General features: G+C 50.5%; 1 protein-coding gene across 1 annotated transcript in view; it reads right to left on the bottom strand.

Moving 5' to 3' along the window:
* Positions 1-16,814, bottom strand: part of PIWIL4 (piwi like RNA-mediated gene silencing 4) — a 424,835-nt gene that overhangs the window by 358,779 nt on the left and 49,242 nt on the right. Inside the window, exons 5-6 of the mRNA XM_069202421.1 lie at positions 1,530-1,651; positions 732-812 (exon numbers count right to left, since the gene is read on the bottom strand). Of these exons, the coding sequence (XP_069058522.1) occupies positions 732-812; positions 1,530-1,651 (203 nt within the window). The remainder of the gene's footprint in view (positions 1-731; positions 813-1,529; positions 1,652-16,814) is intronic.

Raw genomic sequence — 16,814 nt, forward strand, 5'->3', positions numbered from 1 at the left:
AGTTTACATACATAGGGCCTCTTTACAAGGCTGGCAGTCTTGAGACAGCCAGCCTCACGAGGTCCGACTGACACATTAAGACCCTAGAGCTCAGACTGCCAGGGTTCAGCCGTCTCCGCTGGGATCGGTGATCCCTACGCGTTGACGGCAGGTGGGGATCGCAATCAGCCAGGGCAGCACTGCATGCAGAACTGCCCGGCTGATTACGTCCTCGTTCTCCGCCAGTCTTTTCATGGCAGTTTTACTACTCAAGATGGCACACTATGCTTGTCAACTGACAATTTCTTTGCAAATAAAAAAATGCAAAAGCATACAGTAAACGTAATTTTTTTTTAGCATTTTAAGCTTATGTCCTAGCTCTTTATAAAGCCATATATCGCTTCAAAGAATCAACTTGTAACAGCGTTAACTGATGTTGTGGAAGGTGCTATTATTTTACTTTTTTTGGAAGCTGTGGCTATTGACATAACTGCCACCCACCAGTGTTATTACACACCCTTGCCTTTGGATACAGATGTAAGACTTAGGCAGCAGTAGAGTTAGAATCTACAACTTTTGGGAGTTAAAACCGTAACAACAGTTCTGTTAAATTTTACTGAAAACGTTTGAAGCAAACAGAGTCCCTATACAGGCATGTCATTTTAATTAAACAAAATACATCTGGGTGATAGATGTAGGTTAACAGTGTATATAACACAACCATTAAAGAAAAATAGAGAAAATCAACATACTTGTGTTGGGGAATTTCCACAGGGTCTTTTGGGCTGTAATAATTTCTTCCAACTTGATACATGGCTAGCATTTTCAGGACCCTAAAACAGATTAAAACATTCTGAGGCAGGTTTCATTTGCTGAACAGGTCATTAGTAAAAGCAATATTGTTTTTTTATTTTTTATAAATCGGTGGCTTTACCCTCCTAAAAACATGATATCACAAATACATAATTTTTCATTGGTGTTGTAGGCTTTGCTTAAGCAGTTTGTTATTTACCCTGCTTCAAGCTGTAAACATGGAAAAGTTTCAGAGGGATTGAAGCCATGTTTGCGCATGGAGGAATATAAAATCACTTCTTTATATTTGATAAAGTTTTAGTTTATTATCGTTCAGACGTTTTTCTTCATTCTCATTTTAAATGTAAATAATACGCTTTATGAAAAACTCACTTCACTCATAAATTTGACCCCTGACCAATCTGCACCAAGTTAGTGAGGATCAGGGTCAGAATTTTGTATAGGCCTTTATCAAAGTTTCCTGCAAATTGGTTAGGGGTGGGGGCAACAGTTAATATTAATTCAAAAATGGGGTTAATATAAGGTTTTCTGTTAACCTTAATTAGAGGAATGAAAGCTGACTGTCTCTTGCCACAGCCAACGACCAGAAATTGGGCATCAATTGGTACGGGACTGGAGGATTAGGTAACACGCTATACCCACTATTTTACTTCTAGGAACTTATTTCAAATAGCTTTCCCCATTTGAGCGAGCATAAAAGGACAACACAGAAGAGAACACCTTTATCCACTACTTACTTCTTGAAGATGATGTTGAAAAACTGAATGCACACGGGGGACCCAGAAGGTAGCTTGTTAGTTAGAGTAATGGTTATCTTTATACTCTCGCCGCTTTTTGTTACTGTTGAAAGTTCAGTGACCTGATGGAAGAGTGCAAAAGATGCATTAGTGTGCAGCCCAACTGGAATTACTGTGCTGAAGTGAATTCTGTTGAGAAGTGCAGAAATAAATCTACCATCTCCCTGAGCTTTACAAAAAGATAAACATATTGCAAGGCGGCCCAAATGAAAACATGGTAAGTGGATGAGGCATACATCACAAATTACTCACTGTAGTTACTATATTGCTATCAGTCCATCCGCCATACTTCGCCTGGTAGCAGCAATTGGTGGGTTCTCTGCACTCACACAATTAGTTTGCAATATTGGCGCTCACTGCACCTTTTTATATTTTCTCTTTCCAATTCCCTCTTCCTCGCACCATTAGGGAAGCGTAGGTCTCTCTTCCACAGATGCACTACCCCACTAAATCTGGTTTCCCACTCTCCTAACCACCTATTGAGGTTTCCAAAGGAACACCTGATCTGAGCATTTACGACTGTATGAGAGGTCTAGAAACATATTTTTTCTCAGAATATTTTTACCTTCTGATCTTCTCCGCTCATTGTACCTTCCTAATTGTAGCGTCCTACCCAGACTGGGTACTCGGCAATGAATACCCAACATATAAACCTATGTATTACACGCTAAGGCGGAGGAGCTTCGCCCCACTGGATTGTGGGGAAAAGGAAAAATAAAATTATAATATTGCTACGGTATTATAATTTTATTTTTCCTGGGAGAAGGGGCGGGTGGGGCTGGACTGGAGGGAGGGAGCATTTGTCCTATAAAGTGAGCATGTCTGTTTGGGCAGACGTGTTGGGCTAGCCAAACAGACATGCGCACTTTGCATGTTCTCTACCCAGCTGTATTGCCCAGCCAAGTAGAGAACATGCACAAGCTCCCACTACCAATCTGAGCAACGAGGCAGTCCATTCAGTCCAATCACAACGCTGCTGGTGACAGCAGCATCGTGATTGGCTGGGAGCCTGGGAACAGGAAGAGGATGAAGACGGAGGGGAGACAACGCGTTTCCCCCACAAGTAAGCTTTTTTCCCATTTTCCTGGGCCTCCCTTCCTGACCCCTGCCCCAACACCGTCCCACCCACCCCCCACATTGAGTGGTAGGCGCTACTGATTACACGTCTTTATTCGTCTGCGTGTAACCACAAATTCAACATTCTAAACCTGCATTCACTTCACCACACTCTAACTTTCACGTCATCACTCTACGGAGTCTTTCAGGAGCCAAAAGGGTTCTGTCATTCACACTCACATGACATTACACTAAGTGCTTGCTCCTTTTCCCTTCTCCATTGTTCCACTATTACAGAGCACCATTTTGTAAGCTGATCATTTTGAAATACCATTTTTGGTGTTCAATTTGTTAATTTTTAATTGGTATGGTGTCTGCTTCTGTGAACTACCCAGTACCAAAAAGGGAGAAAGATTTAAGGTGTTATGTATAATGCTACAACTTTTCTCTTTTTAGGAAACAGGGCAATTTCTCTGCATTTGTTTCTTGAATTAATGTGTTTTCCGAGACACTGATGGCTAATTCTGTGGAAAGAGACCAAGTATGCATATTGAATAGGAATCCATAAATACTTGCTGGTGAGTGCTACATCATTTGTGATGCATATTAGCTGGGTGACAAATTAGGGGTCATGGCTTGATTTTATATCCAACCAGTCACAGCACCAAGAGGGTGAACTCCTGCTGTTCATAGAGGAAGTTCAACAAGAACCGCATGTACAAAAATCATTCCGAAGTCATGAAGATAACTATTGTTGGTGAATCATCAATGCAGTATAATTATGATATATGCACATAGACAAACACTCCGAATAGATAACAGACAACAAATTGCTAATATCAAGAGAGAATCGCTAGTTGATAGTTTGCTATTTTATGACGTTTGTAAAAGTGCTCGTCACCCACTATTCCTGTAGCCAGTGCTGCACAGCACTCCTTCAGTCCGGATATGCTTAACAAGCTGCAGGCCGACCCAGTGCATTTACATTTCCCTAAAGAACATTGCTTCTCCACTCAGTAAGACATTTTTACCAATGGGCTTTGCTCCCCTTGCAATTATCCTTGCAGTGATTATTTAATAATCCTTGTGATGGTTGTTCCAAAGTGTTTCAGGAAGCAGAGAATTTAAATGGTGTATTTTCCATGTGTGAACAAAGTCCTTCCCCCAAGCCCGGCACACAAGTCATTCTCATACAATTGGGCTGGAAAGGTGACCAGTCAGAAAAAAAATTCCAGCCATCATTTGCCATTTCTGCTCTCAACCACTGAATTTATCCCCGCAATCTTGCCTTTGGTTTTAACTCTTTGTTCTTGAAGCACCAATGAATCTGCTACTGGAAAAATAAAATCTGAGGCAGAATCTGTATCCTTGTACGTAGTCAATGTCAGGGGACATTCTCACAAGCCATTCAAATGGTTGTCTAACAGAATATCGATGTTAAAAATTTTGTGTGGACAGAACATTGGGGGTCATTACAACCCTGGCGGCAAAAGCCGCTTACCGCTTCCAGAAGACCGCCAACATACCGCCGCGGCCGCGGTAAACCGCCATGGTCATTCTGACCCACAACAGGCAAACCGCCAAAATTCAGACATCCACAAAAGTCCGCCACACCAAAGGGCAGCGAGAAACTGGCGATGACCAAACCTCCACCGTCACGCCAACAGAAATACGCCCACACTATCACGACACACGAATCCACGCGGCGGTCTTTCACCCGCGGTATTCCATTGGCGGTACACACCACCGCGCTCAATATACACAAACACTTACAAAACACAGCCACATTGGACAATTACAAATACACACACCTGATACACATACACACACCACTCCCACACACCCAACACAATATAAAACACACACCCACATCACCCACAAATCCCCACTGCTACAGAATCGGGACCACGCACTGAAAAAAAAGAGAACTGAGCACCCAGACGCGCATTTTACTTTCACCCAGCAATATTTCCACGCACTTCACACAACACACCAATACACATCACCACACAATCCACCCCACACATCATCCACACCACCCCATGGCACCGCAAAGACACCCCAGGTTCTCCGAGGATGAACTCAGGGTCATGGTGGAGGAAATTGTACGGGTAGAGCCACAGTTCTTCGGGACACAGGTGCAGCACAACACCATTGCCAGGAAGATGGAGCTATCGAGCAGAATAGTCGATAGGGTCAACGCTGTGGGACAGCACCCAAGAAATAGGGACGACATCAGGAAGCGGTGGAACGACCTACGGGGGAAGGTGCGTTCAATGCTATCCAGGCACAACATCGCGGTGCAGCAGACTGGCGGCGGACCCCCACCTCCTCCCCCAGAATTTACAACATGGGAGGAGCAAGTCTTGGCGATCCTGCATCCTGAGGGCCTCGCAGGAGTATCTGGAGGAATGGACTCTGGTAAGTCAAATCATCACTACTTCATCCCCCCCACCCCACCAGCATACCAACTCATACCTCCACCCTCACCCTCACCCCCATCACATCCTGCTCCTTGCAAATGTCTCACCATCACAGCCCACCCATCCCAACACCCTGCATGCGACCACAAAGCATGGACACCCATCAACAAAGCATGCCCACTGCACATACCCATCCCCCACCAAATCACCGGCCCAAAAGCCCCCACACGGGAATTCCAGCACTGAGGTACAAGGGAACCCACCCATTACACGCTATGGCACAAAAAAATGCAATAACCATACTTTTATACCCCTGCAGGACCCGAACGCCACATCACCGCGCAGGAGGATCCACAAATGTCCACTCCACCCCCAGAAGAGGCCCACAGTGAGGACAGCACCTCTGTCGACCTGGATCTAGATGACCAGCCCGGCCCATCGGGGACCTCGGGACAGTCGGTTCCCCTCACACAGCCACAGCCCATAGCAGACCTTCCCCCCTCTGGGAACACCAGCACCGCACCCACCCAGTGGGCCCATCCCTCTGTCCCCAGGACACGTCAATCAGCGGTGTGTCCACCACTACAGGGCACCCAGGTTAACCCACCACCCCAACAACAACAGGGACCTGGGGGCAGTGGTAGTGGGCACACGGTCCAGGGGACAGAGGCCCAGGGAAACAGGGGAACTGGGAGGGCTGCTGTGCGACGGGGGGGACAGGCCAAGGGAACCCACTCTCCACGAGGCCCTCTCCTCCATCATGGGAGCCTACCACCACTCCCAGGAGACGATGGCGACGGTCCTGGCCAGGTTTCAGGAGATCCAGCTTCTGCAGGAGGAACAGTATTTGGGGTTCAGGGAGGAACTACGAAACATCAGTTCCACCCTGGCCACCATTGTAGGGGCTCTGAATCAGGTAGTCACCACATTGCGGGACACTGTAGCAGGACAAAGGGCCCCTGACACTAGCATGGACCAAGAACTGCCTACCACCTCTGCCGGCGCTAGTGGACAGGAGGCACAGCCACAGGACCAACAGGCCACCAGCACCCCACCCCCTGCAGAAGGAGAACCACCCCACAAGCGGGCCCTGAGATCCAGGAAGAAGACAGAGTAAGATGCCAAGACCCCCGCCAGGAAAGGATACCTCCCTGATTGTCATCCCACTGTCCCACATTGACACCCTGTCCATTCTTATACTGCCCATGCTCCATTTTCCACAGGCATTTGGACAATGCACCTGTGATACTAATAGTCTGGACTCTGCCATGGACAATCCTCCACCATCACCCCTCACCGATTTGCAATCACCCACCAATATAGAGCACTGAAATAAACACAGTTATTGCCCCAAATCAGGAGTCTGGCTGTGAATTTGTACTAATGTATTAGACATAAACGTCCATAAATGCATATTTACATTGTGATGCCAACATACCACTGTCACACAGCTGTAGTCCATGGGGAAACCAAGCAGATGTCACGCAGTATGGCCCACATCTCTGAAATTGGAAGGGAAAGTCACAACTCAGTTACCATAGACTGGGGGAAAAGGTCAGACAGTAGAGAGGTAGTAGGGGTTAAGTATATGTAATATGCCGGGTTGGAATCTTACCTGTGTGTCATTGAAAATACTGCTGTATTACTGTGTTCCTGTTGTCTATGTCGTCCTCTTCGGCTTCCTCGTCTTCACTCTCCACAGGCTCCACAGCTGCTGCAACACCACCATCTGGACCATCCTCCTGCAGAAAAGGCACCTGTCGTCGCAAAGCCAGGTTGTGAAGCATACAGCAGGCCACGATGATCTGGCACACCTTCTTTGGTGAGTAGAATAGGGATCCACCTGTCATATGGAGGCAACTGAACCTGGCCTCCAGGAGGCCGAAGGTCCGCTCGATCACCCTCCTAGTTCGCCCGTGGGCCTCATTGTACCGTTCCTCTGCCCTGGTCCGGGGATTCCTCACTGGGGTCAGTAGCCATGACAGGTTGGGGTAACCAGAGTCACCTAATAGGCACACCCGGTGCCTCTGGAGTTGACCCATCACGTAAGGGATGCTGCTATTCCGCATGATGTAGGCGTCATGCACTGAGCCAGGGAACTTGGCATTAACATGGGAGATGTACTGGTCTGCCAAACACACCATCTGTACATTCATCGAATGATAACTCTTTCTGTTTCTGTACACTTGTTCACTCCTGTGGGGGGGGTACTAAAGTCACATGGGTCCCATCAATGGCTCCTATGATGTTGGGGATATGTCCAAGGGCATAGAAATCACCTTTCACTGTAGGCAAGTCCTCCACCTCAGGGAAAACAATGTAGCTCCGCATGTGTTTTAGAAGGGCAGACAACACTCTGGACAACACCTTGGAAAACATAGGCTGAGACATCCCTAATGATATGGCCACTGTTGTTTGAAATGACCCACTTGCAAAGAAATGTAGTACTGACAGCACCTGCACTAGAGGTGGGGTCCCTGTGGGTTGGCGGATGGGTGACATCAGGTCTGGCTCCAGCTGGGCACACAGTTCATGAATAGTGGCTCGGTCAAGCCTGTATGTCAGTATGACATGTCTTTCCTCCATTGTCGACAGGTCTACCAGCGGTCTGTACACGGGAAGATTCCTCCATCTCCTCGCATGTCCCAGCGGACGGTGCCTATGAAGGACAACAGTGAGCACAGAGTAATTCAACCCACAGGTACGTAACCACAGCTTGCACATAACACGATTCCCAATGCATTGAATGGTTTGTATGAGTGTTGATGCAAGGGCTAGGTATGTGTGACGCAGTTAAAAGTAAGCCATGTGGGCCCTTGAAATGGCGGCTGCCTGACCTGTGAAGTGTGACAATGGGATGTGAGGTAAATGCGCTGGCGTGGCACACCGTGGCGGTAGGCGGTCGAAGACCGCGGTGCAAAACCGCATTGGTTAACATTGAACCCTATGGGTCTCAGGAGCCAATGACGATGTGCGCCGGCGGTCGCGGTACGCACCGCCGCAATACGCACCGCCACGGGCGTGACCGCCATTTTCTATCTGCTTAATCACTCGATACCTGATCTTCGACAGGAGAGGACCTACACTGCAAGTGCTGCTGTGACCTCGGTCTGGAAGAGACAATGGCTCATGCGACTGGGGAAAGGGCCCCTGCCTTCACTGCTCAGGAATTGGAGAAACTCGTGGATGGGGTCCTCCCCCAGTATGCGCTACTCTACGGTCCTCCAGACCAACAGGTAAGTACACTGTGACCATGCTTTGGGGGCAATGGCTGTGTTGAGTCGGGTGGATGAAAGATGGTGGGGAGGGGAGCGAATGAGGCATGCATCAAACGACGGATGACAGGATGTGCCACATGGCAAGGGTAGGGATGGGGGGCCACTCACATTGAGGGTGCAGAAGGTGATGACTCTTTTTCTACCCCTGTACATTTCACATAGGTCAGCGCCCACCAGAAGATCGATATTTGGCGTGCCATCGCCAAGGACGTCCGGGCCCTGGGGGTCCACCACAGACGGGGCACCCACAGCCGGAAGAGATGGGAGGACATCCGACGCTGGAGCAGGAAGACGGCAGAGGCTCAGCTGGGGATGGCCTCCCAACGTGGGAGGGGTGCCAGTCGGACTTTGACCCCCCCTGATGTCCCGGATCCTGGCGGTGGCCTACCCCGATTTGGATGGGCGCGTGAGGACATCACAGCAGACACAAGGGGGTGAGTACACTCTCATCCTGGTGACTTTGCGCGCAGTGGAGGTGTCTGGGTGGGGGAGGAGGGCTGTGGGTATCCCTAGGCCAGGGCGATTTCTGTAGGCTAGGCCCCTCCGTAAGGCATGGCCCTGTGCCCCCGCCCCCCCACCTCTGTAGGGTGCCAAGTACAGCTATTCATGGCCCTGTGTCATCTATGTGTGCAGATGTCGTCCATAGGCTTGTAGGCCATGTCACACGGATTGAGTAGTGGACCCCAAGTGCGCGGCGTAGTGCAGGGGGCTTCTGTGTCTGTCCTGTCAGCCAAAGGTGTCGCAAATGCATGCACTCAACATGTCTTTATTTTCTCCCCCCCCCTTTTTTGTGGTCTTTCTGTTCATGTGTGCATTAGCATCATCAGGCGGAGGAGAAGTGGCATCGGAGCACGAGGGAGCTGCATCCCACATGGCCCTGGAGGGCCATGCAACAGATTCAGAATACACCAGTGGGACAGAGGGCGAGGGGAGCTCCACAGCGGGGACTCGGGCAGACATAAGTGACACAGACTCGTCCTCTGAAGGGAGCTCACTTGTGGTGGTGGCAACATCCGTGCCCCCCGCAACAACAGGTACAGCCGCCACCCAGCGCACCAGCACCGCCCTCCCAGCAGCCCCTCAGCGTTTGCCCCATGCCCGCTCACCCAGGAAGGTGGGCATCTCCTTCGCCCCAGGCACCTCAGGCCCTGCCCCAGTCACCCCTGCTGCCCTCAGTGAGGAGATCATTGACCTCCTGAGGACGCTCACTGTTGGGCAGTCTACCATTTTGAATGCCATCCAGGGTGTCGAAAGAGAGGGGCACCAGAGTAATGCATACCTGGAGGGCATTCATTCTGGTCAGGCTGCCCTTCAGTGATCGTTCAACACTCTGGCCTCAGCACTGATGGCAGCAATTGTCCCTGTCTCTAGCCTCCCCCTCCAACTTCCTCCACCCATACCCTATCACCTGTACCTCTGCCTATCCCAGACACACCATCAGACCAGCCTGCACACACCTCAACACCCAAGGGAATCTCATCCAGACATAAGCACCACACATCACACAAGCATTCACCCAAGCAACATCCACATACAGACATATCAACACCCACTGCCTCCACTGTGTCCCCCTCCTCCTCATCTCCCTCCTCCCTCCCTGTCACGTCTCCACTCACACCTGCATGCACAACATCTTCAGCCACTACGTCCATCACCAGCACACACACCGGAACCCCCCGCACACGTGCAGTCACCACCCCCACTACCATTTACACGTCCCCTGTGTCCTCTCCCAGTGTGTCTGTCACCCCCTCTTCCAAGATACACAAACGCAGGCAGCCACCCACCCAACAGCCATCCACCTCACGACAGCCTCCAGCCCAAGCACCTGCACCCAAAGACACCAGACTTAAGACTCCTACAACCACAACCTCTTCCTCCACTCCCATACCCACTACACCTACCCGTCCCACTGGTCCTAAATTGCTACTCCTGTCCAAACTTAACCTCTTCCCTACAACACCCCCACCCCGTCCATCTCATAGGACTCCAGTCAGCACCTCAGCCACCACAAAACCGGGCCCTGTGATGACAGTCTGCCATGGACTGTGGAGTCCCCCACCTCCAAGGGCAGCCAGTTCAGTACGGAGCCAAGGCACGGGCAGCCCACCCCCGGAGAAACACCCGAAGATAGTCAGCGGCCGGCGCAAGAGGGTGAAAACACCAGGTACTAAAATCCCTACCATGGCTCCGGCACAAAGTGTGGAGGCAGGTGGCACACCGCCCAAGGTGGGGAAGGGCCACAGGCGAACAGGGAAGGCTGGGAAGGGCGGCACGCCCGAGGAGAGCGCCATCAGCCCAGCTGGCCAGGAGGGCCCGCCAGCCCCATCCCAGGTGGGCAGGAGGACACCAACAGGCCTGGTACTGCAGACCAGGAAGGCCCCGCCAGCCACCCGACAGATGGGCAGGAAGGCCCCGCCAGCCACCCGACAGATGGGCAGGAAGGCCCCGCCAGCCACAGGACAGGTGGCAAATGACCTGCACGCCATGGCCTGATCCGCTGAACTGGGCACCGCGGTCTCAAGGACCGCTGCACTGGGCACCGCCGTCTCAAGCACCGCTGAACTGGGCCCTTCATCTCAAGCACAGCTGAACTGGGCACCGCCGTCTCAAGCACCGCTGAACTGGGCCCTTCATCTCAAGCACAGCTGAACTGGGCACCGCCGTCTCAAGCACCGCTGAACTGGGCCCTTCATCTCAAGCACCGCTGAACTGGGCACCGCCGTCTCAAGCACCGCTGAACTGGGCCCTTCATCTCAAGCACCGCTGAACTGGGCACCGCCGTCTCAAGCACCGCTGAACTGGGCCCTTCATCTCAAGCACCGCTGAACTGGGCACCGCCGTCTCAAGCACCGCTGAACTGGGCCCTTCATCTCAAACACCGCTGAACTGGGCCCTTCATCGCAAGTACAGCTGAACTGGGCACGGCCGTCTCAAGCACCGCTGAACTGGGCCCTTCATCTCAAGCACCGCTGAACTGGGCACCGCCGTCTCAAGCACCGCTGCACTGGGCACCGCCGTCTCAAGCACCGCTGAACTGGGCCCTTCATCTCAAGCACCGCTGAACTGGGCACCGCCGTCTCAAGCACCGCTGAACTGGGCACCGCCGTCTCAAGCACCGCTGAACTGGGTCCTTCATCTCAAGCACAGCTGAACTGGGCACCGCCATCTCAAGCACAGCTGAACTGGGCACCGCCGTCTCAAGCACCGCTGAACTGGGCCCTTCATCTCAAGCACTGCTGAACTGGGCCCTTCATCTCAAGCACAGCTGAACTGGGCACCGCCGTCTCAAGCACCGCTGAACTGGGCACCGCCGTCTCAAGCACCGCTGAACTGGGCCCTTCATCTCAAGCACAACTGAACTGGGCACCGCCGTCTCAAGCACCGCTGAACTGGGCCCTTCATCTCAAGCACAGCTGAACTGGGCACCGCCGTCTCAAGCACAGCTGAACTGGGCACCGCCGTCTCAAGCACCGCTGAACTGGGCCCTTCATCTCAAGCACAGTTGAACTGGGCACCGCCGTCTCAAGCACCGCTGAACTGGGCCCTTCATCTCAAGCACAGCTGAACTGGGCACCGCCGTCTCAAGCACCGCTGAACTGGGCACCGCCGTCTCAAGCACCGCTGAACTGGGCCCTTCATCTCAAGCACCGCTGAACTGGGCACCGCCGTCTCAAGCACCGCTGAACTGGGCCCTTCATCTCAAGCACAGCTGAACTGGGCAACGCCGTCTCAAGCACCGCTGAACTGGGCCCTTCATCTCAAACACCGCTGAACTGGGCCCTTCATCTCAAGCACCGCTGAACTGGGCACCGCCGTCTCAAGCACCGCTGAACTGGGCCCTTCATCTCAAGCACAGCTGAACTGGGCACCGCCGTCTCAAGCACCGCTGGCCCATTAGCGGCAGGGGCAGGCCCGCATCTGTGTCGGGCAGGGCTGCACGAGCACTCTGGGCACCAGTCCCCCTCCAGAACCAGTGGAAACATGCATCCACTTGAGAGACTGTGGCTTTGCACTCCCCTGGATGGCACAGTGGGCAACCCACCCACTGGAGAGACTTGAGAGAATGTGGCTTTGCACTCCCCAGGATGGCACAGTGGGCAACCCACCCACTGTAGAGACTTGAGAGACTGTGCCTTTGCACTCCCCAGGATGGCACAGTGGGCAACCCACCCACTGGAGAGACTTGAGAGACTGTGGCTTTGCACTCCCCAGGATGGCACAGTGGGCAACCCACCCACTGTAGAGACTTGAGATACTGTGGCTTTGCACTCCCCAGGATGGCACAGTGGGCAACCCACCCACTGGAGAGACTTGAGAGACTGTGGCTTTTCACTCCCCAGGATTGAACAGTGGCCATGGAGGCCCATTGTGGATCTGGCGTCGTGCACTCATCTGGCTGAGGTGCCCCCCCTTCCCTTCCCCCTGAGGTGCCTGTAGTTTTCCTATCTGATGCCCCTGCAGTGTTCTCTCCATTGGAGTCAGGTATCCTGTGTGGGCTTTGCCCATGTGATTTGGGCCCAGTGGTCCACGGACAATACATGCTACAATGCTCGGACTTGTACATATATGTATATAAGTGTTTTTGATGTGTAGATATATATATAATTCTGCCAGTAATACAATATATTCCAATGTTTAGAATCATTTCCTTTTGTCTTTGCATTCTTCCAGGGGGTTTGGGGGGGGGGGGTAACTGTGATGTATTACTGTGCATTGATGTGTGTGTTGTAGTGGGTGAGGGTAGGGGGGGGTGTGTCGCGTATGTGTGTCCCCGTAATATTTTCTCCTCCCCCCTCCCCTGTGTCGTAGGTGCTGTACTCACCGTTGTCTTCTGCGCCGGCGTTCGTGCTCCTGGTAGAGGAGCAGGAAGACAATCGCTGGGAGGATGTGGAGTTCGGGTTCCATGCTGTCCAGATTCCTCGTGGGGTGTATGGAGGTGAGCGTTTTCCGTTTGAAATGGCTGTTTCCGCCATGTTTTTATCGGCGGGGCTACCGCCCCGGAAAAGGTGGCGGATTGGTGTGTTGTGATAAGGTGGGCGGGACATTGACTCCCACCTGTCTGTTGGCGGTGACCGCTGCGCTGTTTTTTTGTGCCGCCGTGGCGGGCTGTGTGGTAATGTGGCGGTCTTTGTTGGCGGTTTCCACCAGGGTCGGAATTCCATTTTTTTACCCGCCAGCCTGTTTGCGGTTTGGCCGCTGGTTTAACACCGACCGCCAGGGTTGGAATGACCACCACTGTGTCAAAAATAATGAGGACCAAATATCGAGAAGGCAAGTTTAAATAGCTAAATATTGATTTACTATTCCCAACTCCACATTTACTTACCTACAAGAGATATATATCGTCAAGGTGCATATATGTAGAGTTAAGTGTAGTAAAAGGATTATGTTATGTAACCTGTAAGCGTCTGTTCGTGGCATGTAGTGCTGTAGATTTGCATGCTCTGAATACTCTTACCATCTAGTGTTGGGTCCAGAGTGGTTCTTCGAAGAAGTTGTTTGAGTGACAAGATCGAGTGACTGCTTCTCTCAGTGATATTGCACATGGGCATCCACTCCTGTGTTGGATTGTTTTACCACAGGCGGGTGAGAAAGGAGTGAAATTAATTTGTAAGAGAAGAGATGTCCATGCTAAATGTTAATACAAATATTTATACAATGTAACTGCAACGGCTAGAGGCGTCTGGGGTGGAGGGAGAGTGCATGTGAATCTACAGCACTACATGCCATGAACAGATGTTTACAGGATTAGTAACATAGTTGTTTCAATGGCATGTGTGGCTGTAGACACGCATGCTCTGCATAGACTGTAAAGCAGTTCCTCCTTAGAAGCGGTGGCAGGCCTGTAGCAACTGCAGTAGTTTGAAGTGCCTGACTTGCGCTGGTTTGTTGGCATGCTAAAACATCCACAAAGTAGAGTTTGGTAAATGTGTGCAGTGTAGACCACGTAGCTGCCTTTCAAATGTCAGCTATGGGAATGTTTCCAAGAAATGCCATAGTTGCTCCCTTTTTACGAGTGGAATGTGCTCTGGGAGGAACAGGTAAAGGTCTTTTGGCCTTAATGTAGCAAGTTTCAATACATTTGCCTATCCACCTGGGTATGCCTGATTTGGATATAAAGTTGCCTTTGTGAGGTGGAGAAAAAGGCTATGAAGAGTTGTTTTGTATTCCTAAAAGTTTTCGTTTTATCGCTGTAGAACACTAGTGCTCTTCTGACATCTAAAGTATGTAGAGCTCTTTCTGCAACCGAATCTGGTTAGGAAAAGAAAACAGCGAGATCAATGGATTGACTGAGATGAAACAGTGAAACTACCTTAGGTAGTAATTTAGGATTAGCTTGAAGAACCACTTTTTCTCTATGGATTTGGGAGAAAGGTTCTTCTACGGTTAATGCTTGGAGAGCACTAACACACCTGAGTAACAAATCCACCTTCCATGAGAAAGTCTATACATTCTGGTGGCAAGCGAAGGTAGCCAAACTCTATGACCTCAGGAGCCAAACTGCTGGGTTGAGCGAATTGGGGTCTGAGTGAGAAGGTCAGCCTGGTGAAGACCTGTCTCGTGAGGAACTACTGAGAGATCTATGAGTGTTGTGAACCAGCGTCGACGAACCCAGGTGGGAGCTACAAGGATCATAGTAAGAGACATTTGCTGGAGCCTCCGAATAAGAAATGGAATAAGAGGGAGAGAGGGAAAGCATAGGCAAATATACCTGACCAATTCATCCATAGTGCATTGCTCTTGGATAGTGGGTATCTGGAAGCAAAGTCTGTGCATTTTGCATTTTCTGCTGCGGCAAAGAGGTCTATCTGAAGGAAACCCCACTGTTGGAAGCGAGAGTGGTGGAGTTGTGGGTAGCGTTCCCATTCGTGGACTTGTTGCTGCATCCTGCTGAGCAAGTCTGCAAAAAATCGTTGTCCGTCCCTGGGAGGTATTACGCTAACAAATGAATGTTGTGATGAAGAGCCCACTTCCATATGGTCTGACACAGATGTAATAGTAGTGAAGACTGTGTCCCCCCGTTTTTATAAGTAATACATGGCTTTCATATTGCCTTCTGGTCCAGAACAACCTTGTGAGGCAGGTGAGGATGGAAAGCTTTCAGTGCTCGGAATACCGCCTGAAGCTCCAGGTAGTTGATGTGTAGAGACTGATGTTTGGCATCCCAAAGACCTTGTACTGTCAGGTCTTGTAGGTGGGTACCCCAATCCATCTGTGATACATCTGTTGTTAATGTGATGTGAGGAACAAGGTCAGAAAAAGACGTCCCTTTAACAGGTTTCTGGTGTTCAACCATTGCAGAGAACAGTGAGTGCAGTGGTCTATCAACATTAGATTTTCCAGATGACTCTGTGACTGAGACCATTGGCGAGTTAGACACTGCTGTAGTGGACGCATGTGTAATCCCGCATGGTGGATGGGGTGTTATTGCAATGCAATAAGTTATTATCCCTAGTAGACACATGAATTTTCTTACTGTGTAGAATTGGTTTTCTAGGAACTAAGGCAGAAATATATCAAAATTCCGAATGCGAGCAGGATTGGGGTTCACTAACCCTAGCTGTGTGTTCAGTATTGCTCCCTAGCACTGTTGAACTTGTAGAGGCTGGAGGTGGGATTTGGGTTATAGTGAACCATAGTTGGTGAAGTATATCCAAGGTCATCTGAGTATGTAATTGGCACTGGTGAAGTGTATTGGCTTTGATGAGCCAATCGTCCAGCTAAGAGAACACATGGACATTTTGCGACCACGACTAATCATTTTGTGATTACACGAGGTGCGGTAGTCATCCCGAACAGAAGAACTTTGAATTGATAAAGTTTGACTGCTAATACGAACCTTAGGTGTTTTCGGTGTGCAGGGTGTAGGGGTATGTGGAAGTAGGCATCCTTTAGAGCTAGAGTTGCCATAAAATTGCCCTTTTTGTAAAAGTGGAATCACATTCTGTAGATTGACCATATGAAAGTGTTCTGATAGGATGTATTTGTTTAGAGGTCTTAGATCTAGTATTGGTCTCAGAGACCTGTCCTTTTTGGGGCTTAGAGAGTACAGGGAGTATACTCTTTAACCTTGGTGTTGCAGAAGAACGGGTTCTATGGCCCCCTTGAGGATAGAGGTCTTGTACCTCTTGCTTGATAAGTGATAGGTGCCCCTGTGTTAATCTGTGGTGTGGTAATGAGCCCCAGACCATAGCCGTGTCCTAGACTGGGTAGAAGTATTGTAGTCTTCCCCCAACAGGAGTTGTATTGTCAGGGGGAAAGGTGCAAGTAGTCACTGCTTTGCATTGGATGTTGATCTGCGTGTTGCAGCACCCTTTCGTCTACCCTTGTTGTTTGTCCCTATAAAGGAATCTGAAATACCCTCTGGTGTCAAGGGTTGGGGTTGCTTTTGTTGGGATGCAGAGAAATCAGTGAAAGAGGAATTGTATGTTCCTCTACAGCCTGAGTGACAAAAGGAGCCCTTG

This window comes from Pleurodeles waltl, chromosome 8 (assembly GCF_031143425.1).
Source record: "Pleurodeles waltl isolate 20211129_DDA chromosome 8, aPleWal1.hap1.20221129, whole genome shotgun sequence".
NCBI classification, from domain to species: domain Eukaryota; kingdom Metazoa; phylum Chordata; class Amphibia; order Caudata; family Salamandridae; genus Pleurodeles; species Pleurodeles waltl.